Source organism: Chroicocephalus ridibundus, chromosome 22 (assembly GCF_963924245.1).
Source record: "Chroicocephalus ridibundus chromosome 22, bChrRid1.1, whole genome shotgun sequence".
Classification (NCBI taxonomy): Eukaryota; Metazoa; Chordata; class Aves; order Charadriiformes; family Laridae; genus Chroicocephalus; species Chroicocephalus ridibundus.
The window spans coordinates 5,121,463-5,148,492 of NC_086305.1; the positions used below are offsets into that span (position 1 = coordinate 5,121,463).

Below are 27,030 nucleotides of genomic sequence, written 5' to 3' on the forward strand. Positions count from 1 at the left end.
ATCGGGAAAGCGATTTCTTCCCAGCAAGTTTCTGGACCTGTTTAAGTACGGAACGCTGCCTCTGCCAGGGCTTTCACTGAGTGGAAACAATGACGGTTTAGACCCTTTTTTCCCCCCTCACAGACACCAAGTCGGGAGTGAGACCGTGGCAGCAAGCGGGACCCCAAGGGATGCGGGCGACGGGTGGATGGGAGCCAGCGCCGCAGCCGCGGAGCTTCGGCCGCCTCCGGCACCGGCCGGCCTGACACAAACACCGCGCGCACGTATCTAGATGTGTATAGTAAAACACAGTGAAACCTCCCATAACTCACTGTCAGAGAGCCGGAATAACACAACACTCATAGTTTGTGCTGTCACAAGCACCAGGAGAGGTTGAAACATCTCCTCCCGTTTCCAAACCGCCTGATTTTTTCAAACACCCTCGTCTCCCGGGGAGCGATTGCCGCTGCGGAGAGGAAAGCTGCTCAGCAGATAGGCAAGCTGCAAAACACCCCGACCTCAAAACACGCCCCCCCCGACAGATGTTACACGCTATTTATTATTATTAACAATAAATAACGCATGGGATGAGGAGGAAGGAGCCAGATGAGATTTTGCTGTAGCTTTGAGTAGGGAATTTTCCATCCTTTTTTTGCCCTTTCTGCATTGTAGACATTCTTCCGGGCAGCTCCAGCTCCTATTACAGCAGAAAGGGCTGTAGAAATGGAAACCATTAGGGAAATATCAGCCTTTCTATTGGAACCACATTTCCCTGCCCGGGCAGCAGCGAAGCGGTGCAGGACGGCGGTGACGGGTCGAGCGACGCCGCTGCAGCAGAGCCTGAGGAGCTCGAAGACGACCCCGAGTGGGACACAGGGAAGAAGCCGCGCAAGCAAAAGCCATCTCTCGGCCCCGGCTGCGCCGCCCCGGTTTACCCCCAGACTTCGGGGGAGTTTTGCGATTGCAAATCCCAGCTGCGACCCAGCTGCAACCCAAAAGGAATAAGGCGGCTCGGCCGCCACGCCGCCGGCAGCGGCAGACGTCAGGCGCTTCCCCATCACCTCCGCACAGGCCGGTGCTCGGCTGCCGGCAGGGTGAAAGGAAAAAAAAAGGAGGGGGAAAAAAAAAAAAAGATTAATTGGTTGGTTTCTAACATGCATCACATGGTTTGGTTTTTTTTTTCCCTAGGCGCCCGTGTTTTGGGGGTGCGAGCTGTGCGTGGGGGTATTTTGCAGGTGGAAGATACAAGAGCAGGTCTGGGGTGTCCGAGCCCCCTCCTGACCCCTCCTGAGCCCCTTCGCCCCTCCCCCCCTTGCCTCCCGGCTGCTCCCAGCAAGACCCTGGGGGGTGCCTTGGGCCGGGAGAGCCGTCAGCCGCTCCCACGCTCCGCTGGGTCCCTGCAAATCACGGCGCTCGAAATCCTCAGTTCTTGCAGAAAAAACTTTCCCAAACCAGGGTGGAAACAGCTACTTGGGGCAACGCCACAGCCCCGACATCTCCCCCGGGCTCAGGGGGACACAAGCGGAGGCAACTCCGGGAAACCCGGCTGCAAATCCTGCTGCTGCCGCGGTGCCTGCTCCTGCGCTGCTTCCGCGACACCTTACCTTCCTTTATTGCTCTAGTTCCTGGGTTTGTTTTTTTTTTACTGGAGGCTTCTGCAACAAAACTAATTTTAGTTTTATAGTAGTGAGAACTGGAAAGCACCCAAGCCCTTGAGAGTGCAGTTATTATTATTAGATTTGGGTGCTTTTTTTTTTTTTTTTGAAGTGGAGAGCGAGCCGCTGATCTGCCGTGAGCCCGGCGCGGATCACGCCGTGGCCGCCCATCTGCTCTCCCCGTCCTGCTCCCTCTGCCCATCCCCGGCTGCTTATTTTGGGCCATTTTTCCAATTTCCATCCAAACCCCGTGGCGCAAACTCTCCCTCCCGGTGCTGCAGCACCTCGCAGGGCTGTTTTGGGAGCTCCGCGCACCTGCAACCTGGCTCGAGTTTGTCTGGTCTCAGCAGCGTTTGCATCCCCGGGGTGCAGGTTCGTCCACCCTTGCCGGGTCGCCGGTGCGCGCGATGCCCCACAGACGGGGTTTGCACCCTGCGGCCGTGGCTGCCTTTTCCCTTTCCCAACAGCGAGGGGAAAACGCGGTGTTACAGAGTGCAGGCTGCTTCCCCAAGGACGCCGGGTGCGCGGCCAGCCCCGCTGAAGGATGGTGTTTATGTTGCTTCGCTACATCCTGGCTCCGCTCAGCCAAGAGCGGTGTTTGGATGAAAAGCAAGAAAAAAAAAATACCCCACCAGCCCGGCCCTTTGCAGAGGTCGGGAGCGCTGCTGGTCGCCCGCGGGAGATGCCGGGGTGGGGAGAGCTGTCTCCCATCCCAAACCGAGCCGTCCCGTCCCGGGGGATGCTGACCTGCTCCCCCGAAATCCTGCAGCAGCATCCCTCGGCTGCTGCGCTCACCTCCACATCGCTACTGCGCCGGGATGGAGACGCACTGGATTTGTTCCCCCCGTTCAGCTGGATGGAGGAGCTGGGATGCCATCGCGACTGGGGGGGGGCGGCAAGAAGAGCGTTTTTTTTTTTTTTCCCTCGCGTTGGTTAATGCCCAGGACATGACACCAATATTCTCCTTCTGTTTATGATTTGCTTTTTCTGGGAAGAGGGCCAAGGGGAGAAAACCCATCAATCCCAGGCAACAAATATAGCCTGCCCAGAGAATGCAAAAGTCTGCGGTCTCATTTATTTCTCCGCAGAGTAAACAAGAGTGACACTGCTGTAAATGCGAACCGCAGCCAAACCCCAGGCCCGAGTCCCCTCTCCCGCACAATTCAGGCCCCGCCGAGGCGATGGGCACTGCTCCCGTGCCGCGGCCGGGAGAGTGGATCCAGCTTTTGGGAGATGCCGAACTGCGGATGCTCCTGCCCGGGCTGCGAAGCCGGCGGAGGGTGGCGAGCTCCGTGGCTTCGCTGGTGGCCTCGTGAGGCTCTGTCACCTCCCTGGAGGTGGCAGGTCTCCAGCCCAGCTGCCCACAGGAGGGGACGGGAGGTTAATCCAGTTACTTCAGATTATCGCGAGTTTTAAGAAGCAAAGCCAGGGGCCGCGGGGAGCGAGGCGACGGCAAAGGGGGCACGAGCGGACACGGGGAGCGGAGCCAGAGCCTTTCCCCCAAGCCCAAACCACTATCGGCGCATCGCTGCTCCCAAACACGGGGATCTGGGGCACTGAATTGCCCCCAGCAGCGCAGGGACCCCAGGACGGTGGTCACAAACCCTGGGAAACCCCCGCACAAGGCAGCTACAGCCCACGGGGCTCAGCCCCCGTCCTGGGGTGGCACGGGGCACCCCCAACTGACTAACGCACCCCGCGCATGTAACGCACCCTGCAACACACCCCGTGTGTGCAGCACACCCATCCACAACACCCCCTGGACAACAACACTCCTCCCGTGCGACACACCGAGCATGCAACGCCCGGGGCGGGCAGCGCACCCGTCACCTCTGCTGCGAGCTCAGGGGACACCCTGCGCAGGGGACACCCGCTTTGCAACACCCCCTCTGCCGGTACCCGCGACCATTAGGTGTCACACATAACGCACCCCGAGTGTACAACACACCCTGTCATGTCGCGCACCCACTGTCACCCTGCCAGAGGGGTGACAGGGACAACAGCCGCAAGCAGCTGTCACCGCTCCAACGACCGCAGCCTCCGCCAGCGCCGACAGCCACGTCTCTAGTCCTGTGCAGCGAGCGGGACGGTGACGCTGAGGGACGCGCGAGCAGCTCAGTCTCTCCTCCTCCAGCCAGAGGTCTGGGGTTCGTCCCTCGCCCCCTGCCGCAGCCCCCTGTCCCTCTGCCCGGTGGCCAGCGGGGTTTTGGGGCCGGGGCATCGCCTCTCCTGACGGCTCCTCCCAGGGACGCCCCGGCCCTTCACACGCAGCCGCACTCCTTGGCCGAGAGCTCGTTGACGGTGTAGTAGCGGTTGTAGGCGTCCAGGAAGGAGACGTCGTCGTCGTAGGCCAGTGGCCGGCAGCAGGGTCGAGCCCGGACCTTCTCCTTCTTGATCCTCCTCCTGCTCCTCATGCTCTTCAGCGAGAGGTCGTAGCTGCGGACGGCCGCCTCGCAGGTGCCGCTGCAGTAGCGGAAAAGCACCGTCTCGTCCGACTCGTAGCCCAGGCCCAGCTCGCTGACGCTCACCTCCAGCTCCTTCAGGGCGCAGGGTTTGTGGCGAGCGCGGGCGCGCTTCCTGCGGCTGCCCGCCCGGGGGAAGAGCGGCAGCTCGTGCCCGCCCGAGTTCATGGCCTGGCTGTAGCGCTCCACCAGCGCCGAGATCAGCTGCCGGATCTCCCCCTCCGTGTAGCTCTCCAACAAGCTGCTGTCTGCAAGAGAAGGGGTGGACGTTAGGGGGTGTCCCCTGGGGTGGGTGGCTGTCCCCCAGGATGGAGGTGCCCTAGAGCGGGTGGACGTGCCCCAGGACGGAGGTCTCCCTGGCCAGGTGGATATCCCCCAGAATGGAGGTCCCCTGGGGTGGGTGGCTGTCCCCCAGGATGGAGGTGCCCTAGAGCAGGTGGGTGTCCCCCTGGGTAGGTCACTGTCCCCCAGGATGGAGGTCCCCCTGGCCAGGTGGACGTTCCCCAAGACGGAGGTCCCCTGGGGCAGGTGTATGTGCCCCAGGATGGAGGTCCCTTGGGGTTGGTGTATGTCCTCCAGGATGGAGGTCCCCCTGGCCAGGTAGATGTCCCCCAGGATGAAAATCCCCTGGGGCAGCTGGACATCCCCCTGGCCTGATGGATGTGCCCCAGGATGGAGGTCCCTTGGGGTTGGTGTATGTCCTCCAGGATGGAGGTCGCCCTGGCCGGGTAGATGTCCCCCGGGATGGAGGTCCCCTGGGGCGGTGGCTGTCCCCCAGAGGCACACGACAACACGTGGCCGAACCGCAGCGTTTCCCAGACGCCTTCTTTTGAGATGTGCACGAGGTGCCCCAAGGCTTTAAACCCCAAACCCCACGGCCAGAGATCCCCCTGGCCTCAGGAGCCCAGGGTGGGTGCAGGGGGGGGCCACGGCCAAGCCAGCCCCAGCCCGCGAGGGCAGGAAGGTGTCAGGGTGAAAAAAAAAACCCAAACTCCCTTCATCCCCTTTCCCTCTTCTCCCTTATTTTCTCTTTTTCTCCCTACCAGCTCTCCCCGGCCCGGAGCCACCCTGGGGAGCCCCTTCCACTGCACACCACCAAGTGCGTGCTTAAAAATCAACTATTTAGTGAGGGGGGGGAAAAAACCCTCCTACAACTAACTCCTGCCACGCTCATGGTTTCCAGATGGCTGCAGCCGGGGAACGGGGCAGCCCGTGCTTCTCCGGCATGGCCGGGCGCTGGCACCGCGGTTGGGATGTCGAAAGGCTGAAGCGCCTGGAAAGAGCATCCCGGCAGGAATTAAAGACGCCGGTGCTGCTGCTTGGTGGTAGGAAAAAAAAGGTGGAAAAAACCCACCTGATCCTGATGCTGCGGAAAAGCCGCCATAGGATCGGGGAGAAAAAGCAATAAATATTTGCAGTGTTTCCCTATGGCCTGGGTGGAAGGGCTGCCCCCCCCCCCGGACCCCCGGGCCAGCAGCCAACGCGCAAACTGTCCCCAAGGCTGCTGGCCACGTCCAAGTCCCGTTGCCCGAACCGTAAAGCCGGGTTTAGTCCAGCTCAGCGCCAGGGGAGGCACCGGAAAGACGGAGGAAAGCCTAATTTGACAGCTTGTCATCGATTTCCAAATTTCAACCCAAAAAGAAGTTCTTCTGGTTTGGAATCGGAACAAACACGCGGGCGCTTCCCCGCAGGCTGCCAGCGCCGAGCCGAGCCGAGCCGCTCCCCCTGCGCTTCAGCTCCTGTTTGACGTCTCGCTTTTGTAAAAATAGTGCGGAAATAAAAAAAATAAAAGTAATAACAACAATAATAATAATAATAAAAATTTAAAAGCGCATTTGGAGCTCAAAAAGCAGCTTCTTTGCGTTAAGAGGAGCCGTTTTGCATTCGGCTTCCCCACGCGGAGAGCTGACGCGCTTGCACCAAGGTTTGGTGCCCGGTGGCTGCGTTTCTGCCGGGGGTTGGAAGTGGATGGTCTTTAAGGTCCTTCCCAACCCCAACCATTCTGCGATTCCATGATTTTTGCTCGCCACCCCGAGCCCTCCCCGCTGCGCCCCAAATTCCTCTTTAAACACCGGTAAAGGGGACGCGCAGAAGCAGGGGCGGGCGGTGGGGAAAGCGAGCAGGGAATGAACCCGCCGGGCTGCGCGGGGCTTGGCTCGCGAGCCCGAACGCGTCCCGCTGGGGACGTGGGGACGGATCCTGCGGGCACGGGACGGACGGTGACCCCGGGGCAGCGGCTTACACTGGGCGAGCAGCGAGCTGTGGCGTTGCAGGGCTCGTGGGGATCTCCGCGGAGCCGCCGGCAGCGAGGAGGAAGAGGAGGAGGAGGAGGAGGAAGAGGAGGATGCCCGTGAGGAAGACGGCGAGGAAGGCAAGGGGCTGTATTTCCGGCTTCCGTTGAACATGTCTCTACAAACTAAAATGGATAACATGGAACTGAGGAGCATCGATGCAATGGCTGCAAACTTCCATACCTTCATCTTAGAGCAAGTCAGAACATTGAAACTCTGCAAAACAGGCAAAACAAATATCCTTATTACGCGGCCTTCGCCCGTGGCCCCCTCTTCCCACCTCCCCGTCCCCACGGCTCGGGCTGGCTGGCCGTCTCCCGTGGCACCGCCAGCAGCCCCTCGGCTTCGACTCATCCCCTCCGCTCCCCCCTGAGACTGATCCAGTGCTGCAATAGGGAAACTGAGGCACGGAGATACGGTGCCAAAGGGGAAAGGCCGCGGGGGGTGAGGGTGGCTTGGGGCTCGTGGTGGCGATGGGGACAAGGTGGTGTCCTCAGCTGACCCATCCCCGACAGCACGCAGCCTGGCCGGGCAGGACGATATCCACCTCCCTGTGCTCCAGATGGGTTTCCTCGCACTGGGGACAGATATCGCAGTGGCTGGCTGCGAGTAAAGGATGGGCAAACTCATGCCATGCCAGCTTGTGACACCTCTTCACCTGGCACATCCCCTCCTCGGGACGGGGTGGGCAGTGAGGGAGCCCCCGGCTCCATCGTCCTCCCCGTTCCCTCACTGAGCCTGGCTTTGGTGTCCCCATCCTTTGGTGAGGTGCACGGAGCACCCTGAGTCTGCTCCTGCCACCTGCTCACCCGGATGCTTGACCGGAGCCTGAATTCCTCCCTGCCCACGCACCAATGTGGCAGCTCCATCAAAACCAACACAAATAAGGAAAATCTCAGGGAAAAAAAAAAAAAGAGTGGGGAGATTGGACCATCCCAGTGCGGCTGCAAGGCTTGTGGTGGGACCGGGCACCTTGGCCACACGGATCATAGAATCACAGAAGGGTTTGGGTTGGAAAGGGCCTTAAAGATCATCTAGTTCCACCCCCTGCCCTGGGCAGGGACACCTCCCACCAGCCCAGGTTGCTCCAAGCCCCGGCCAACCTGGCCTTGAACCCCTCCAGGGATGGGGCAGCCACAGCTTCTCTGGGCAGCCTGGGCCAGGGGCTCACCCCCCTCACAGCAAACAATTTCTGCCTCACATCTCAGCTAAATCCCCCCTCTTCCAGTGTAAAACCCTTCCCCCTCATCCCATGGCTCCCCTCCCTGCTCCAGAGTCCCTCCCCAGCTTTCCCGGAGCCCCTTTAGGGACTGGAAGGGGCTGGAAGGTCTCCCCGGAGCCTTCTCTTCTCCAGGCTGAACCCCCCCAGCTCTCTCAGCCCGTCCTCCCAGCAGAGGGGCTCCAGCCCTCCCAGCATCTCCGGGGCCTCCTCCGGCCCCGCTCCAACAGCTCCGTGTCTCTTCTGTGCCGAGGGGTCACGTCCCCGCAGTTCGGGGTTGCAGCCCGGCAGCTCCTCAAAGCATAAACCCCCCCCTCGGCGCTTCCCTCGCAGCCGAGCCCTTACCTCGCACCATTCAGTTTTCTCCGTCCAAAGCAGATTGGATCTGGTGGGATTTTACATCTGACCCTGGAGTGGGGAATCGGGTCCGTGCTCCCGTCCATGGGCTGCCAGCCATTAAATCCCCATCAAAGACGGGCTCTGGAAAACGGCATGGCCTCGTGGCCGCCTCCTGGCCCCTTTTTTTTATTTCAGCTCCTTGCAAACTCCAAACATTTCTCCTTTTTAAAATAAATTTTCCACAGAGGGAAAAAAAAAAAAAAAAAAAAGGAGAGAAGGAAAAAAAAAAACCCGATCCCAGCTTCGCAATATTTGCCAAATAGAATTTACTAGGGGGAAAAAAAAAAAAAGTTTATTTTAAACCAGAATGTGACAGGTTTGCTTTTAGTGTTACTGCAGAAAACAACACGAAGGGCTGTGGACGCTGCCTCATCGCCAGCAACCCTTTATTTTACAGGATGCAGATAATTGGCGCGTTAACTAACGCTAATTATATGCCCCGTAGGTTACAAGATAATTGCAGAACCCAGCCAGAGTCTAAATATTTTCAAGCGGGCTATAAACAATGCCAAGCTAGAAAAAGAATAGTTTCGCCATATAAGGAGGTAAGATCATGGAATCCCGCCGGGGTTCGAGGCGGCGGAGCTGGCGGAGACACCGCGCCGATAAGCACCGGCAGCAAAACCTGCCCCGGGAGGAGAGTCTGCGGCGGCTGGCGGAGGCAGCAGCGGGAGGGGACGGGGTTGTCCCCAACTGCTTCTGCTTCTCCGCCGAGGTTGAGCCGGTCTCCCGCTCCCAGTGCCGCGGGGAGGGTGATGGAGGGCGCTGGGTGCGTTGGCGTCGTCAGAATTGGGTGCTTTAAGGTCAGCTTTCCCCTCTGAGGTAAGAGCGGGAGCGGGGAACACGCACCAAAAACGTTCAACGGCATCAAAGAGGGCAGCGGGGGCAGGTGCTACCTGGAGAAGGACCGAGGAAATTGCAGTTCGCCCTTGGAGAGCTTGCAAAATTCGGAGAACTGTAGAATCATGGAATAGTTTGGGTTGGAAGGACCTTTAAGGACCATCTAGTCCAACCCCCTGCCACGAGCAGGGACATCTCCAACCAGATCGGGTTGCTCAGAGCCTCGTCCAACCTGACATTGAATGTTTCCCAGGATGGGGCATCTCCCACCTCTCTGGGCAACCTGGGCCAGAGTTTCACCACCCTCAGCATAAGAAATTTCTTCCTCAAATGTAGCCTAAATCCCCGCCTCTTTTAGTTTAAAGCCATTACCCTTGTCCTATCGCACCAGGCCCTGCTAAGACTTTGTCCCCGTCTCTCCTGTAGTCCCCTTTGGGTACTGGAAGGCCGGATGGATGAAGGACTCGTGAAGACCGAGCAGGCTCAGGTGAAGGAGACAGCACAGGTTTTGGAGGTGGGGAAGGGACCCCGCTGTGGTGACGAGGTGGATGGCGGAACTTTGGCGCCCTGGGACGAGAAGCAGCTTTGGGCAGCTGCTGTTTGGGCACTTCGGGAGGTGAATACGGCGGTGGAGAACCAGCCATGGGATCACACCCCAGCCAGAGCTCAACCTCCGTCGTCGCCTCCCGAGCTGCTCCCGGGGGCTCAGCCCCCTTCGCCCCGCGCCAGGGAGGGAAGGGCTGCCGCGGCTGCAACACTCGGTCCATCCACCTGAGAAAGGGACCCTGGCTCGTTGCAAGCCCATAAAATTTTAGGAGCGCGGTTTCGGCCTCGCTGCACGTCCCATGAAAACGCCTCCTATTTCAGCAGCCAGTAATTTTGGCCCCCACCCGCTCACCGGTGACCTTTCAAAAGGCTAAAACCCTGTCTCCGACGTGCAAAACAATCCAAAAAAATTATTCCGGGCTTTGCCTTTGGTTTCTCTTCCTCTAAAAAGCCACTGACGCCTGTGCCAACCTGCGGGGAAAGCTGAAGTTCAGGGTGGGGGGAAAGGAAAAACCCACAGGGGCACACGGGACTCACGGCCGGGACTGACGCGGGATGATGCTCCGGCTGCACCCTCCCACCTTCTGGTTTCCACGCACCATAAACCCCCTCCCCACAAGGACAAATAACCACAAGGGGGTTGACACGTGCTGCCCCAGGACGACCACTGCCGGCAGCGCCAAGGGCTCTCCCACCGCTCTGTTCAGACACATCGGGTACATCCCGCATCCCCCATCCCCAAAACCGCCCCGGGTGCAGGCCCGCGCCCGGCTGTGCCCGTGCCCCAGGATGTGCCACGCACCCTGAGCTGCCCGGGGACATCGGTTCGCACACGAGCCTGCAGAGCGTTTGCAAGGAGCCAAAACGGGCGACAGCAGCAGCCGGCGAGACCCCATGATGGCTCCAGCCGTGCTGAGCGGTGCCGGGCTCCTGCGGGGAAGGGGACCCAGGGCCAAACCTCCACACCTCCAGCGCTTGCCGGCGATGCCATGGACAAGCCGCCCGTGGCTATTGCTCAGGACCTGGTGGGGCAAGTGTTCATAGAACACTTCTATGTTCATAGAACTACTTCACAGAACGGTTTGGGTGGGAAAGGAGCTTTAGAGGCCGTCGAGTCCAACCCCCTGCCACGAGCAGGGACATCTTCACCCCAATCAGGTTGCTCAGAGCCCCGTCCAACCTGACCTGGAATGTTTCCAGGGATGGGGCACCCACCACCTCTCCGGGAAACCCTGGGCCAGTGTTTCTCATCGTAATAAATGTCTTCCTATATATTTAGTTTGAGTGTTGATGGGTCCAAGTCTTGCTCCTGTTGGCACAGTGAGCCTCCGGCAAGGAAACACGGGGTCTCTCCAGCCTGGACCACGCGGTGCTGGGCACGGTCGCCGCTGACTCTTGCTGCTGCTCTTTGCTCCGGTCTCACCGCAGCTGCTCCCCAACGCCAGCCGTCTCCCGCGTCGCCAGCTGCGGGCTCGGCAGGCTGGGATGGATATGCCATGTCCCCAGGGCCGGGAGGCAGCTCCGCCACTCAGCGTACCCCGACTGGCACCCGGACCTGGAAAATCGCCCGTTGAATCCGCACTGGGGGCTCGTCCCTCTTGCTCAAAGCGATGTCAGAACAAGCAGAGTGTGTTGCACGGGTGAGGACGGGGTTTGGCTGCGAGGCAGAGGTGGGCGGCCAAAACATGGGGCTGGGGGGGGACGAGGTTGCTCCAGCTTTGCCTCCTCTTTCTGGTGGGGATGGAGGAACCAAACAAACCCGGGGCTTTGGGATGCCGCAGGAGCCGTAGGTGCAAAACCGCGGCTGCGAGGGTGCGCCACGGGACTGACGGGGAGCGGAGGGGGCAGGAGGGCTCGCAGAGAGGTGCCATCTCACCCAAGGATGCCCGGTGCTCGCACAGCCTCCTCTGCCAGCACAAAAATCCCTCTTTTCTCAGGGTAAATGGGCAAGTACGGTTGTGTCGGGCACCCCACTTGGCTCTTACCATGCGTCTCTGGGAGCCTAAACCCACCGAGCCATCACAGCTTCACGAGTCACCCCCTGCCACTGAAGCCACACCACCCATGGTCCGCGGGTCCGTGCCCCGGGTTTGCTCCAAGGGGGTTTTTGGGCCAAGTCCTGGCGGGGTTTGGGCACTCGCAGCCACGATACACCCCGGGGAGGGACGCAGGGATCCTCCCCGCCTTGATGAAAGGCCAAAGTTTGCGCTCAGCTTTTCTTTTGGAGAGCAGCCCGAAAGCTCCCTGTTTTCCTGCATTCTCCTGATAATCCATTAACGCGATCACAACCGTCCAGCCGCGCCGTGCCTGCTGCCAAGCGGGGAAACCCAATCCTGCAGGAGAAGACCTTTCCCTGCGAGCCAGCCCCAAAACCTGCCCCATTTTTGTGGGAGCCCAGCACTAAAACCGCTCTGGCACGAAGCCGTCCCTCCATCAGCCTCCTCCGCTGTTACCTGCCCCGCTCTGGTCCCTGCTGTAACCGGCTCCTGCCGGGGCTCACCGCACTCCAGGCAGAGGAAAAACCACTCCGTGTCCTGAAGGATTGGAAAACTTAAGGAAAAACAACAATTAGCAGCGCAGCCAACTCCCACCGCTTAGTCTGGAGGGAAGGAGTTGATTGTCTTGGCTCTCCCCGCCGCTGCAGATCCTCCCCAAAAATCCTCCGTGAGCTCCTCGCGCCTCTCGCCTTTATTTTCGAAGGGGATCTAACAAATCCACCCCGCGGCCCTAAGTAAACTTTTCCAAGGCTTGATTACCCTCACTGGTCAGCAAAAAAAAAAAAAAAGAAAAAAAAAAAGTCAAATCAATCGAGCCACATTTCTATTTTTCTTTGCTTCAGTTCCCGAGTGTCGATGTTCTCTCTGCCTTTTCCTGCTAAACCGAAAAGCCGCAATCCCTTCCCGCAGACGCATCACCTTCGCTCCCCAAAATTGAGCATTTTGGGCTTCTTGGACTTCCCTCGCTTTTCACGCTCTTGTTTTTTTCTCACAGCTCTTTTTTCTCTAACCCATTTCCAATTCCTCAAGCACGCTCCTAGGGTTTGTTTCCGATATCCACTGACTCCTTAAAGCCTCAGCTCCTGGAGTCACGAGATAAAGGAGGGGGAAAAGCAGAGTTTTGGTTTTGGTTTTTTTTTTTTACCCTAAATCCTCCTTGCCGGAGGGGGAAGGAGGAGAGGCGAAAACTTTCAGTCCTGACGCATCGTAGCCCAGAAAGCAGGGAACCCAAAAGACATTATATTGTAAGTGTGTCATAAATTTTCAGTCGATTCATGCTTCCGGGCATTGATTCATTATTTTCAAGCGCTCGGCCTCAGCCACGCCGCAAGAATGGATGAGGCCACGGCGTGGCCGAGGTTTTTTTGGCAACACGAAACACTTGGAAAGACGAAGGCCTTGACGGGACATCAGAGAGAGCTTCCACCTGCCACACACTGTTTATTTTAGTGCCTTACATGGGAGCCAAGCTGCTTTGAAATCCCGGCTCCTCATGACTCACCCCGCAGGAATTAAACAATTTCCACCCAGGCTCACGGAGAAGCAGCTCCAGGGGCTGCTGAAAAGCGGCTCCTCCAGCAGCAGCCTCCGGCTCCAGGCCTGGTCCCGCTCGGAAGGACGGTCGGACAGTCCCAGAGGGGACGGGGGGGCAGAGAGACTTTCCCTAAAACTTATAGCAGGCTCCTGACATGGGGTTTTTTGGGAATTGAACCTGCCCCCAAGAGCACCCGTGTGTCCGACACCCCCGACCAGGGCGGATGCTGCACTGCGAGTACCGCAGCCCGCAGCGGGGTGGCCAATGCCCCAGGGGCAAACCAGCCCCAGAATGGCACAACTGGCCCCAAAATGGGGAGTGTTGAAAGGAAAAAAGCCCCAAACCCTGATCTGAGTTGAACTGTTGGATTTTCCTGCTCTTTTGACAGTAAGTGGGTGCACAAAGGAGGGGAAGAAAGACAACGTCCCCATCTCCAGCTCTGCGCCGGGGACACGGAGTGCCACCATCTCAGCGCAGACATCCCTGTGGCAGGGGATGTGGGGCAGCGGCACCCGCGTCCCCTCCGGTGGCTCTCACACCCGGCATGGCCCCGCGCTTTGTATGCCAAAAGCAGCGACGGCCCCGGCGCATCCCGCGGCTGGTCCCTGCGCCGCCTCCAACCCCTCCCCGGCTCTCCCCGCTCCCCCGTAAGCAAAACCAGAGCCGAGCGCGGGACACATGGTTCTGCTTTGCCGAAGTGAAAACCAGCCCAACACGAGAAACTCCAAAGCTCTTCCCGCAGCTCCAGCTTCCCCCGCTTCCCCCCCAAAAGGGTGATTACAAATGAGACAGACCCTCGTCCCTGGGCTCCCCGCCGCAGCCCGGCTCCTCCGGGAAAGCCTTTTGGGGTGACAGCCAAAGCCCGTCCCGCAGCCCCGGTGAGGAAACGGCAGCGGCAGAGCCGGTCCCGGACCCCCGGGATGGCGGAGGGGGAGAAGGGGCCGCAGCTGGGCGGGGGGAGCATCGGTTCCCGGCGGCGCAGTGAGCCCCTGGGCTGAACACGCCAAGCATCGGCACGCTGCGCCGTTCCCACGCTGACATGACATTTACATTCGGGCTGAATTACGGCAGGTTTGGTTTACATCTCTCCAAACAGCTGGGTTAAAAAAAAAAAACCAAAACAAAACAACAAAACAAACAAAACAACAAACCACACCACCCCATCATCACGAGAAATATAATAAGAAAAATAAGTCCTCACCGAGCCTGTGCGACACAGCTGAAGGGTTTGCGAGGGGCTGCGCCGGGGTCTGTTCTGCCGCGGGCGATGCCGGGGGAGGGGGGGGTGATGGCCACACCGTGCTCCAGGTCCTGGCTGGAGACAGAAGATCTCACGGCTTTGACGCAGCCGGGACGCTGCATGTCAAAGCAAGAAGCACGGTTGGGACGCAGCTTTCCAGCCCTGCTGAGCTGAGCCCGGGCAGTTGCCATCAGACGGAGCAGCCCTGCTCTTGTCCCCGTCCATATTCCCACCATCTCCCTCATTTCGGACTTTGGGGAGCCAAAGCAGCTCAAAGGCTGAGCACCGGAGACGGCACCAGCAGGTGATGGGAAGCTCGGAGCTGGGTACATCAACTCATCCGCATCGTACAGGCATCCCATATTCCTAGAGACCTCCAACCATGTGCCTCACTGAAGAGCATCTTCCTTTCCCCGTGGGCCATGGAGCCGGGAGGGAGCAGGCACAGGACCCCCGCAGCCCCCACGGCACGGCCAGAGCCCTGCGCCGAGGGGAGGTGCCCTGTCCCGCGTCCCCGAGCCGGGGGAGCCCACGGCGCCGGCAGGAACTGAGCAGATGCTGCCCGTGAGTGGGTTTGGGAGCTCTTCCAGGAGGGGATGGAGCACAGGGGAGGAAAATCCCAATCTGTGCCACGGCGCCCTGCAGAGCCATCCCTGTGTGGTGGGTACAGCACCCTCCCGCCCTGAGCGATCCCGGCTTGCACGGACAGAAGCCAAAAATCACCAGTATGGAAAACCCAGCGGCAGTGCCCTGTGCAGTGCCCGGCACCGCTCCACACCAGTGCCCCCAGTGCAGACAACCCGGGGGCACGACCCGCTGGCCTTCCCCCGGCTCCCCTGGAGCAGGACCAGCCCCGCTCAGACCCACTTTGGGGCCGGACTCCTCCGAGGGGTCCTCATGAGCTGGATGCCGGGATGGTGCCGGCCAATCTCACAATCTCCCATCCCTCCCGCGGGATTTCTGCTCTCACCGTCCGGCGCGTGCGCGGCGCGGGGAGCCAGGCAGCCCCCCGGGACGCATCCGTGCCCTGGGAGGCAGCGCCGGGGCCTTTGATTCCTTCTCCGGAGGTCCCGCGCGGCCTTTCATGTCGTTAATTAACAGGGGATAGGAATCCTGCTGCAGCCGCGGACCCGAGCGCGGTGGTACGGCCATTCCTGCCGCGGCATCCTGCCGGGTGTCCCCCTTGGGGACGGCTCAGCCCCGGCTGGGCTTGGCCGGTCCCTGCGAGGGCAAAGGAAGATGCTGCTTTCCCTCCAGCCTCGCCTGCCCTCCTCTCCCACCCCGCCTATTCCGTCCTCGACGCTCTCTCCATCGCTCGCCGGGGCGCAACGGAGGCAGATACGCAGCTGCAATAGAAATCAGCATTAAAAAAAATTAAAAAATAAGCGGTTTAAATGCAGCGGGAGTCACTGCAGCGCTCACCCTGCCCGGCCAGCCCAGGGACACCCAGGGGGGGCGCCTGCAGGGAGGGCCGGGGGCACCCAGCCGAGACCCGCACCCCCAACACCCTTCACCCCCGCCATGTCTACAAAAAAAAAAAAAAAAAAAAAAAATCATTGAAAACATCAGATTTTGGGGATCTCTATTCCTCTTCCTAGCTAAAAGTCAGCCGAAGCGTTTGGAAATCCCAGCTGGCTGGACGCGGGCCGGGTGGTCCCCAGCCCGGCGGCTGCACGTCCCTGCTGACCCCGACGAGGTGTGACCCCCCCGCCAAGGTCGGCAAGGCTACGGCAACCCAAAAACCTTTCTAAGCTGATTCAGTCAGTTCTAAGCGGCAGCGAGACCCATCCTTTACGATAAGAGATGAGTAATTGGAGATAAAATTACGATAAAGTGCTTCAGGAGCGTATCACTCGGTGTGTCAGCTGGAGCAGAGCGGCTCGCGGCACGGTGCAAAATAACGCCGTAACGGGGAACGAGGTGGGGAAAAAAAAACGGCAAAAACCCCCCCCACTGATGCAGCCAAATCCCCGTGAAAACAACCATTTGCTGATGGGCAAAGAAAAGAAAACACATCTTTGAAATCCCACCAAACCCAGGACGGTTTCCGTAACCTCGCAGGAAATCGGGGATAACTCCAGCCAAAAAAAAAAAAAACGTGCAAATGAGACACCCCCCCAGCGCCGGGCACCCCCGGGTGCTGGTGTGCCGGCACAGAGCAGCCTCATCCACCACTCAACACCGTTTCTCCAGCCCAAAATTTCCCACTCATGCCGAAACCTGAAGTCTGAACGTCAAATTCTTTTTTTCCTGGAGTGACAAAGCACCCCCCGCACGCACTAACTAACCGCGCGATGCCAAAAAGGGGAGGTTTGTTGGAGGAAACTAATTACTGTGGCTTGTTTGAACGATCCCAGTGCCTCGGGAAATAGGGTTAAAAGCTTCAATTTTGGCAGCGAGATGGAGCCCAGGCCCCAGATGCGCTTTCTCCTGGGCTGGTTTCGACACCGCTGGTATCTGTGAGCTGCCACGGGTACGCTGGGGGCAAAACCTCCTTTTTTCCCGAGAAAGGAAAAGCCCTCGGTGGGATCCAGGGGGGAAAACCACAACAGAGGTTGCCGGAAAAGCATCACCTCCTCCCACCCAGTGGCTTTGGCCACTTTCTTCTTCCCTGTTTTGTAGGGTTTTCCTTCTTTGCGGATTTGGCCGGCATCGCAGCACGCTCCGGTCCCCACAAATTCCCGTGGGGGGTGTCACTGTGCCGCAGCGTGCCTCAGTTTCCCCTTCTCAAATATGCCCCGGGAGCACGATGGCCCTTAAAGACCTTCATGTATTAATTCCCCATTTTTCCAAGGCGCACACATTTTTCCAGGGAGCAGAGCGGCCGCCTCTGGCTCTTCCCCGTGTCTCTGGTGGGCTGGTGTGGTCCCTTCAGCTCCCACATTCATAACTCCCCTTCTCATCCTCAGGGAAACAGATCCTGCGCTAACTCGGCATCCCTGCGAGCGGGACAGGTTGAGCGGGGTACGAGCCGTGCCGGGGGCAGGACGGAGGAGTTACAACCCCCGGGCGCCCCGCGGGGGATGAGCACCCATCAGCAGCCCTCAACCAGCATCCCGACCAAGAAGCGCAGGTGATGCCGATGCCACCTCCAGCCCGGCAGCGGGAAATCCCCCGGATCTTCACTGCCCTTTTCCCTATATATATTTAATTTCTTTTTGCACAGAAGGAGCCGGCTTGTCAAGGCGCCCGCCGGGGATTACAGCGCTTTGCTAAGGGCAGAGAGACCCGAGAGAGGTTTGCAAATCCAATTTGCGCTAAACCCTTCCAGTGGGTTTTGGACGGTGCACAGACTAATATCCCATTAGCATTTACTGTCCGACTCCAGCAGCAACTGCCGACATATTGAACCACTTAGTCCTGCTCCAGAGCGAACAAATGAGAAATTCCTCCCGAGACGGCAATAGCAGCGGACTGGGAATAGAGATTTTGAGGGGAGGAAGATCAAAACTGGGAGATGCTTGGGATAAAGAGGGATGGAGGTGATGGGAAGAGCTGGAGGGTCTCCAAAAGGCAGCGGGTCAGAGTCACCTGGACCTTTGCATGCAGAGATGCCGATACGGTGGCACAGCATCACACCGACGCAGATGGTCCTGTCCCCCAAGCTTTTTCCCCCCTCGTTTTCTACGAGGAAAACCCACTTGGGATGCTCTCAGGGACCAGAGGTTTTCCACACGGAAGAGCCTCACAGCTTCTGAAAAAGCCAAGTTTTGCCCTCTGAGCCGTCTGACCACACGCAGGACGTCAGCCTGGGAGAGCTGTGGAGGCACTGCCCTTCCCACCCATCTCCCGTGACTCCAGCTCGCATCGGATCGAGCTTGTGGATAAGAAATATGGAGCAATTTTCCTGCCCCCCTCTGACGGTGTGGTGCACTCTGCGCTGCCACAAAACGGCATTTGCAACCGAAGCGCGGCCACCCAAATCCTGCCCGTTCTCCTGTGGGGGAGCTGACACCGGCAGCGAGGTGAGGGCAGTGGGCAGGGGCAATTTTCCCCGTTTTCTGCAGGGTTTCCACCTTTCCCAGCCCAGCTGCTGCAGTGGGACCCGCCGGCGCTGCTCGGAGCAACAGGAAATTAAAGAAGGCGCTGCTGGAAGATAACGGGGCGGCTGGAGGAAGAGCTCCGGCAAGAAGATGGATTGCTGCGATCGCTGCCCATCTCCTCTCCTGCTGCCTGCGGGAGCGGAGCCGCAGGCACAGCCAACCCTGCACCCCGCTGTTGTCCCCGTCCCGGTGGGGAGCCCTGGGCTGGTGTGCCCGTGCCACCTCTCCTCCATCACCCGTGGCCAGTGTAATCCATCCCACCGCAGCTCCCGTGCCTGCGCTTAGGGGTGGAAGAGGTCAATTGTCCTCAGACCTGCTCTTGGAGACCCTTCTCCTCCCCAGTAATCCTCTGCCGGGGACATTCTACTGCAAGCGATGCTTTCCCAGGGCACAGCCGGACATCACCGTCCCCTCATGCCTACAGGTCTTCCCTCCGCCTGTGCTCAGAGGGCTCGTGCCACCCAAATCCTGGCTAGGTCCTTCCAGCCTCTCCTTTGCCCCCCCCAGACTCGGGGCACTAAACAGGCGCGTCCCCCCTGGTGTGGGGCAGCGGGGCAATGTCACCGTCACCCAGCCCGGCTCGGCGGAGCATCGCTGCCAGGAGCCGCCTCCCGCATCCTCCCGCCACGTGTGGCAGCTCCACCGCTGGCACCGTCCCTCCCAGACGGTTCCATGGAGCTGCTAAGCCTCAAAAATGTGCTCCTAATAAGCCAGCACCACTTAACGAAGACAGCAGCTGCCCTATTAAATCAGAGGCGAGCCTTTCCTCGGGGACACCCTGGAGGGATGGGACTGGTGTCCCCGGGTGGGACGCGGCACCTGCTTGAGGGGATGAAGATGCTTTGGTTCGTACCCAAGGTTTTGGCTGGCTTTGGTCCCCCTGCGTTGTGCGAGAGCACGGCATCCCTCCCTGCGCAGGGAAGGCAGCAGAGAGGGAAAATCCAAAAGGCCACTCCAGCACCTTTCTGGGACCATCCCCTGCCCGTTCCTCCGGGCGCAGCTCTGCTGGCTGCAACCCAGAGCTGCTCAGGGACCACCACCCTGGTGTGATGGACCCCATGGGGATTTGGGATTCTGGCTTGCAGCCCTGCGGTCAGTGGGACAGGGATGAGCTGACCCTGCTCTGCTCCGGGAGCGCAGGACGAGGCCGCCGGGGCAGCAGGAGCGGGGGCTCTGCCCCGTTTTACGGTGCCAAGAGGTCCTCGGCCACCAGCCGCCTTCAGCGAGTCCGACAGCCCCGGTGTTTTATAGGGGAGGGTCAGGGAGCAACAACAGCCAGCAATAAATACACGCCATGCTCCCAGCCAGCTCTGTCAGAGCCCAGCCAAAACCAACATTATTAAAGGCAAAAAAGGCACCACAAGCCGTGCAGAAGCCCCTGGCCCGGTCAGCGATGCGAGCCCTCGGTGTTTTTGCAAACAGCTCTGCCGTTGCGAGCAAGGCAACAACAAGAAAGATGGGGCAAAAGTGGTTCTCACCCCTGAGACTTGACCAAAACGTGTCTGTCGATGCCTGGCTGCCCCTGGAGCTGCCACGGCCCGGAGAAAGCAAGGGGGGTGGGCTGCTAGCCCTCCCCAGCCCCCGAGAGTCCCCGATGATGACTGTTTGCTCTAGGCATCCCCAAATCCTGGCCTATTTGCTTGCTTTAAATAGGTTTCGAAATTTGCCGTTCATTTGGTTCCATTGGGGACATATTTTTCTCCCTGGGAAGAAGTAGGGGTGGGCTTACAACCACCTCAACCCTCCGCTGCGGCTGGAAAAAAAACAAGCCACGATGAAATCAGGGGGTTCCCTAAATGCAGAGCACCGTTACAGCGAACCCCATCAGCCCGGAGCCTGCTCAGGAGGCATCTCCCCGCTCAGCGCCGGGCATCGCCTGGGAGGGCTCACGGATGGGGTTTATCACCCTGCCCCGGGCACCACGCAGCCAGGTGTCCCTCCGCTGCGAAAAAAAAGCTGTTGAAATAAAGAAAAATGCAATTCCTGCCCTGGATTATCGCAAGCTGGGAGTGATGCTAAAGGAGGAACTTCCCCTCTCGGGCTGTGCGGGGACGCCGGCTCCTCGGAGCGAGGGCTGCCCTGCCTCCCTCCCGGCTGCCACCATCCATCCCCGTACACACACTCGCTTTGGACAAGGTTCAAAGGAAATCTTTTCTGCTGGGGGAAGGAAAAAAAAAAAAAAAAAGAAAAAAAAAAAGTGGTTCCATCAAAATCAAAACACTTCAGGAAAACCAGCGTTGATGCGACTGGCATTTCTTATTAGGGGACTGACATGCTGGCAACATGGCCTTTGAAGAGCTGCGGAAGGAAATGCTTTTTTGTCGTCGTTCGAGAACAACGCGGTGGCAAATAGATTGTTTTAATTTAGCTCTCTGGATGCTGAGTTACAAAGTGAGCCCGTTTCGGGTTTCGTGACGAAGAAGCAATGGGAATGAAACTGCTCGCGGCATTTCCCTTCCCAGGGCGATCGCAGAGGGGGTCGCTTTGTTCCTGCGCTCCCGGGATGCTCCTTCACACGAGAGCATCTCTGCAGCACGCCCGGCACAACCAGGAGGGAGCAAGTCTGGGGTTCTCTTCCTCTCCGCCAAGTTTCATGGGGAAAGACTACTCCAAACTGGCCAAATCCCAGTAAAAGCTGGGTCGGGTGGGATTTCTCCTGTCCAGCTAATGGTGGGGCTGGACCTGACTGCTCACCCTGACCGTGGGACCAGTCCACCCCATGGGTGCATCGCTGCGGCAGCTCTCCTGGGATGCCCAGCGATGCCTGGCACGGTGGGATCGGAGGGGCCGGCTGGTACCCGGGTCCTCACCCCCTCCCTACGCGCAGCGAGCCCTGGGAGCTGCCGGAGCGGGACCACATGCCCCAGCCAGGCTTAGCAAGGGTCCTGGAAGTGGGATTGTACACATGTGCTTTAGCTTAGACCAGCAATGAAATTGCCTGTGGCACCAGGGTTAAAAAAAACCAACCAACCAACCCACATCAGTAAAACACACGCCAGCCCTGAGCTGCGCTACCGCAACGGGCACCTGCGCGGGGCTGCTGGAGCCTCCCTCCTCTCAGCATCTCCCTCTCCGCCAAGGCTCGGCCCCGCTGGGTACCTTGAGATGCTCTGTAGGAAGGGGTTGACATCAACAGGCTGCTGATGGCTCTCTGTGACCCACCAAGCCCACCCCTGCGTGGGCACGGTGTGGCTCAGGATGGGGTTCTCCTGGACCGGGAGCTGCCTGCCCTGCGTTCCGAATGCCACCGCACCAGGCGTGTGCACGGCACGCTGCGCGGGGGACAGCCGAGGCGACACCTGCTCTGGCCACACTGCTGCCTGGGCTGTGTTTAGGGCCACATGAAAAGTACCTTGACCTCAAAATATGGATATTGCAAATCTTAGATCCTACCTTGCAGTCCCCCAAAGGTGGAAATCAACCTGCAAAGCACGGCCTGGTGCCCCCCAGCCTGGCACGGCCATGGGGAGAGCAGCCCAAGGGCAGCCCTAGGAGAGGCGTTTCGCTGGGAGAGCGGGGACGTGGCCGAGCTGAGAGCTGCGATTCACGTCTGCACCGTGGGAGGGCACCCAGTGCAGCCGCAGCCAGCTCTGCTCCAGCACCCAGCACCCCCCCAGCCCACCCAGGGGTGCCCACCTCCCAGGGAGCAGGGACACCAGGGCAGCGCACGCGTCGCCCAGCTGCGTCACAGCAGGCTGGACCAGCTCCTCCTATTCACAGCCCCGGGACTGGATGCCACAAGGCCTGGAAGGTGCTGGGCTCTCCGCTTGCCCTTGCAAATCCCGTGGCCGTGCAGCCCAGGAGGAGCCTGGCCCCGGTGCCGAATCCTGCGGCGAAGGAGCTGCAACCGCGCGCAGACCGACTGCGGAGCGGGAGGGACAGCCCAGCATTCCCGGCATCGGGATGCACTGCACCTCCTCTGCTCCTTCCTCCAGGCAGGACACGAGCTGGACAAGGACAGAAAACACTTCGAGATCATTTCTACATCTCATTTCCCCCCCTGCCAGCCCAGCCCTCCGTCCCCGGAGGCGCAGGATGAGCCCGCAGCCTGCCACCGGCTGATGGGCAGCTGCGTGGTGACACCGAGGATGCTCACACCGGGGCACTGCCACAGCCCACAGCAAATCTCACGTGCAGCATCTCTAGCTCTGCTGTGCAACCTGGAGCCACTGCCGCAGCGGGCGGATTTGGGTCTGAACCAAAGGCCCAGTTAAACCCAACAGCTAAAAAAACCAAAACCAAGTGCTCAAGCCTCCTAAAATCTTTCAGACACCCCCCCTTCCCTGCTTGATTTCTCTGCCCTCTGCCATGCAGCATCCCAGCCGCTTCTGCCATTAAATCTAGCAGCACCCACAAAGGTGGGAGTGTGAATTTGGGATCCACGGATGATCCTGCCTTCAGACCCGGGACTTCAGCACACACCCATGACTCCCACGCTGCTTCCAACAGCCATCAGTCCTTTCTCCCGCTGCGATAAACCATGTCCTCGACCCAGCGCCTAATTGCGGATTGGCTCCCGAAGCAACGATAGGATTTAAATCAGTGCTGGCTACAAGCTACCATATATGTGCAATAAAGACATCCGAGGTCTAGGTTGTTTTTTTAAAGCCTTCGTACAGACCGCAGCAAGAGTGGGAAATTCCCTCCCTTGACGCCGGGGGTGAAATTCGCCTCCCAGCCCCTGCTAAGCTCTGGATATATTATTACCACAGCCCGGCGGTGGCCGAAAGCTGGCGGCTAGAGCGGGGAGAAGGTGACGGGGTTGCAGATGCAGACAGAGCCCGGCCGTAGATCCTTCCGTTTCTTAAACTAATATTTAGACAGGACGCATTTTCCCCCCCTCCTGTGAACAAACTGCACCCTGAGCTGTCCCTCGCCGTGTTTGTGTTTCTGCGTGGCGGGACGGTCTCCAAGTATGAAGCAAACTCCTTCGGCGGCTGCAAAGGCCGCCCCGACACCGAGCGGGCGGTGGGCGGCCGGGGGCCCGATCCTGGCTCTCCCCTCTCCTCGCATCCTCCCAGGAAGCCCAAAGGACGCGATTCTGCCCCGTTTGCGGGGTGACAGCATCCGACCCCACCGCGCTCGGTCGGTCCCCCCCGGGGAAAAGGGGCTCCGCCGGGACTCCCGGAGCCGCCCCCCGGCCCCGCACCGCTGGGCGAAGGGCAGGGTCGGTCCCGGGGGCGGGCAGGTGCCCGGGGCCGGGGGTCGGGGCCGCCCGCGGGGCTTACCTGGACGCCGGGCCGGTGCGCAGCGCTCAGCGACGGCTCCGTGGCGGGGCCGGGACACGCGTGGGGCCGGGGGCCGCCATGGGCGAGAGGCGGAGCGGCGGGGGTCCGGCACGGCGGGGGTCGGCACGGCGGGGTCTGGCACGGCGGGACTCGGCACGGCGCAGCTGGAGCGCGGCGCGGGGGGGCTCGGCCACCGCCTCCTCCCCGCGGCGGGGGGCGGGTTTGGAGCCGGCCGGTTCCCCCGCCTCCGCCGGTCCCGAACCGGGCTGCGCTCCGGTGCCGCTGCCGGTGCCGCTGCCGGTGCCGGTCCAGCCCCGCTCCGTCCCGTCCCAGGCCCGTCCCGGTGCCGGTCCCGCCCGCGCCCCGCAGCCAGGCGCCTCCGCGGCTCCCCCGGAGGAGGCACCGGCCGCTTCTGGCAGCGGAGCCGACGGGGCCTGCCCGGCCCCTCCCCGCCCCGCCCCGCCCCGCCCGGGCGCAGCCGGACCCCCCCGGTCCTGCCCCGCATCCCCGGTGCTACCAGCCCGGAAGCCCCCGGACCCCCCCGGTCCTGCCCCGCACCCCCGGTGCTACCAGCCCGGACGCCCCCGGTACTGCCCCTGGCATCATCCGCTCCCCCAGTTCCCGGCCCCCGGAGCCCCGGTCCTGCCCCGCATCCCCGGTGCTACCCAGCCCGGAGCCCCGGTTCTGCTCCCCCGGTTCCCGACCCCCGGCCCCTCTCGGTGCTGCCTCTGGAGCCGGTGCCCGCGGGGGGTTGTGCGGACCGGAGGCTTCAACCTGCCGGGGAGGCACCGACCACGCAGGGCTCGCTGTGGGCAGCGACCAGCCCGGTCCCAGTGCCCAAAACTCTCCTCGCAGTGGTACCCAAACCCCCTGGCTGCAAGGAGCATCCCTCCCCATAGTGGTACCCAAACCCCCCTGTCACAGGGAGCACCCCCCCCATAGCGGCACCCAAACCCCCCTGTCACAGGGAGCATCCCTCCCCATAGTGGTACCCAAACCCCCGGCCGCAGGAAGCATCCCTTCCGTGTTAATTGAGGGCATCATTTAAGTCACCTCTCGGAGCGGTCTTATCAGGGGCACGCTGTGGCTGTCAACGGCTTTGCGGCACAGGAATCTCTTGCTTTTCATCAGGGCTTTTCCCACACCTGCTTTGCAGACCGAGGACACACCGAGAGCTGGAGATCGATGCTGATGAAGATGTGTCTGGGCACGACGGGTATTTTTGCGCTTTCTGTGTGAGAACCAAATTGTTAGACTGGATTCACCCACACCGCACACGTGGTCCCCACGCCAGGTACTAGCTCAGCTCAGGCGGAGCACAGAAATGAGCCTGGCTGCACAGCCCCACAGCTCCCAGCATCTCGGGACCAGTCACCTGCTTTGCTGGAGATGCCTGAATCACGGAATCACGGAATTTTTCAGAGTTGGAAGGGACCTCTGGAGTTGTCCCACTCCCCTGCTAAAGCAGCATTGCCCAGAGCACATCACTCAGGGCTGCCTCCAGAGAAGGGGACTCCACACCCTCCCCGGGCAGCCTGTTCCAGGGCTCTGTCACCCTCACCATAAAGTTTTTCTCATATTTGGTTGGAACTTCCTATATTCCAGCCTGTGCCCGTTACCCCTCGTCCTGTTGCTGGGAACCACTGAAAAGAGTCTGGCTCCATCCTCCTTAAACCCACCCTTTAGATACTTGTCAACATTCATAAGGTCTCCCCTCAGCCTTCTCTTCCCCAGGCTAAAGAGTCCCAGCTCTCTCAGCCTTTCCTCATCAGGGAGATGCTCCAGCCCCTCAGTCATCTTTGCTGTCCTACGCTGGACTCTCTCCAGCAGTTCCGTCTCTCTTGAACTGGGGAGCCCAGAACTGGACACAGTATTCCAGTTGTGGCCTCACCAGGGCAGAGCAGAGGGGGAGAATGACCTCCCTTGACCCGCTGGCCACACTCTTCCCTGTGCAGCCCACAATTCCATTGGCCTTCTTGGCGACAAGGGCACACTGCTGGCTCATGGATAATTTACTGTCTACCGAGACCCCCAGATCCTTTTCTTCAGAGCTGCTTTCCAGCAGGTCCACCCCTAACCTCTACTGGTGCCTGACATTCTTCCTCCCCAGGTGCAGGACCCTACACTTGTCCTTGTTGAACCTCATGAGGTTCTTCTCTGCCCAGCTCTCCGGCCTGTCCAGGTCATGCTGGATGGCAGCACGGCCCTCTGGGGTGTCAGCCACCCCTCCCAGTTTGGTATCATCAGCGAACTCGCTGAGCAGACACTCTGTCCCCGTGTCCAGGTCATTGATGAATTCGTTAAACAACACTGGTCCAAGGATTGACCCCTGGGGGACACCACGGGTTACAGGCCTCCAAGTCATAGAATCATAGAGTTGTTAGGGTTGGAAGGGACCTTAAAGACCATCTAGTTCCAACCCCCCTGCCATGGGGAGGGACACCTCCCACTAGATCAGGTTCCTCAGAGCCCCGTCCAGCCTGGCCTTAAAAACTTCCAGGGATGGGGCTTCCACCACCTCTCTGGGCAACCTGTGCCAGTGTCTCACCACCCTCATGGTGAAGAACTTCTCCCTAACGTCCAGGCTGAATCATCCCACCTCCAGTTTTAATCCATCCCCTCTAGTCCTACCATTACCCGACATCCTAAAATGTCCCTCACCAGCTTTCTTGTAGGCCCCCTTAAGATACTGGTAGGCCACTATAAGGTCTCCTCGGAGCCTTCTTTTCTCCAGACTGAACAACCCCAACTCTCTCACTCTGTCCTCATAGGAGAGGTGCTCCAGCCCTCTGATCATTAAGTTGATCCTGCTCCATTAATCACAACCCTCGTCCCAGTCAAAAAAAGGGTACATTCAGAAAAACTGAAACTTTGCCGTTTGTGTTGGTCAAAGCTAAAAATCCCAGGAGTGCATCACATTCCCCAAAAGATTCTTATTAAATTACACGACATTATCAGTTAAAAACTAATGCTCTTCATGTGCAGGGTGTTTTATTTTTCATTTGTATCACTTTATCTAATCCCAAAGGTTTCTTTTCTCTGGCAACTTCTTGGTTTGCAGAAGAGAAAGAAAGAGTTTGGCGCAGCCCAGAGACGATGGGTTTTCCCAGCCTTGGCACGCAAACGTGGAACGGATCCTTGCAATTTGTCCTGGCCACGCAGGGCTCAGACAGGGTTGGGGACAATGAGGGACTGGGGTGACAAACACCCCAGCTCCAAGCTCCGGTGCCCAGCCCCGGCTGCAGTGATGCTCTAATATGGCAAAGTTGGGAGAAGTTATTTCTAATAATAAATAAATCCAGGTCAGCTATACAGAGAGCAATGTCAAGGAATTTAAATCCCACAAGAAACAACTTTTAATTTAAGGCAAATCCGGGACTCGGCACACTCAAAGGGCTGCTGTCCCTCAGCCTAGCCAAGATCAGAGGGGTTGTCCTGGCTGCCCTGTGGTGGCCCCGTCTCGGGGGGGAACCGAACTCCTTGGTGGGAAGGGCCATGGCAGTACCCACGGCTGATGCTTGTGCACCTCGGGGCCTTGGCGGGGATGCTCGAAAAGGGCCAGGGACATCCCCCTGCTTTACCTTTTCCACTTGTCAG

General features: G+C 59.7%; 1 protein-coding gene across 5 annotated transcripts; it reads right to left on the reverse strand.

Annotated features, from left to right (window-relative positions):
- Nucleotides 1-1,328: 1,328 nt before the first annotated feature.
- Nucleotides 1,329-24,613, reverse strand: LOC134526292 (neurturin-like). Of its 5 annotated transcripts, none has more exons than XM_063358033.1 (3): nucleotides 24,487-24,613; nucleotides 6,339-6,603; nucleotides 1,329-4,344 (listed from the first exon to the last, which is right to left on the reverse strand). In XM_063358033.1, exons 1-3 carry the CDS (start codon nucleotides 24,559-24,561, stop codon nucleotides 3,896-3,898), a joined length of 789 nt encoding a protein of 262 aa, XP_063214103.1. In that variant the 5' UTR covers nucleotides 24,562-24,613; the 3' UTR covers nucleotides 1,329-3,895. The 5 variants fall into 5 exon arrangements, with proteins under 5 accessions (XP_063214103.1, XP_063214106.1, XP_063214108.1 ...); XM_063358036.1 differs by having other exon boundaries at nucleotides 6,339-6,512; nucleotides 24,487-24,574; XM_063358038.1 differs by lacking the exon at nucleotides 24,487-24,613 and adding an exon at nucleotides 23,434-23,704.
- Nucleotides 24,614-27,030: the final 2,417 nt, after the last annotated feature.

What these genes read in the sequence shown, in the direction of transcription:
- LOC134526292 (XM_063358033.1), bottom strand. Translation starts at nt 24,561, where the DNA reads ATGAAAAGCAAGAGATTCCTGTGCCGCAAAGCCGTTGACAGCCACAGC. An exon ending in TGATAAGACCGCTCCGAGAG is followed by an intron (nt 6,604 to 24,486) that starts GTGACTTAAATG and finishes CCTGTTTTGCAG; the next exon opens with AGTTTCAATGTTCTGACTTG. An exon ending in CAGCTCGCTGCTCGCCCAGT is followed by an intron (nt 4,345 to 6,338) that starts GTAAGCCGCTGC and finishes CTTCTCTTGCAG; the next exon opens with ACAGCAGCTTGTTGGAGAGC.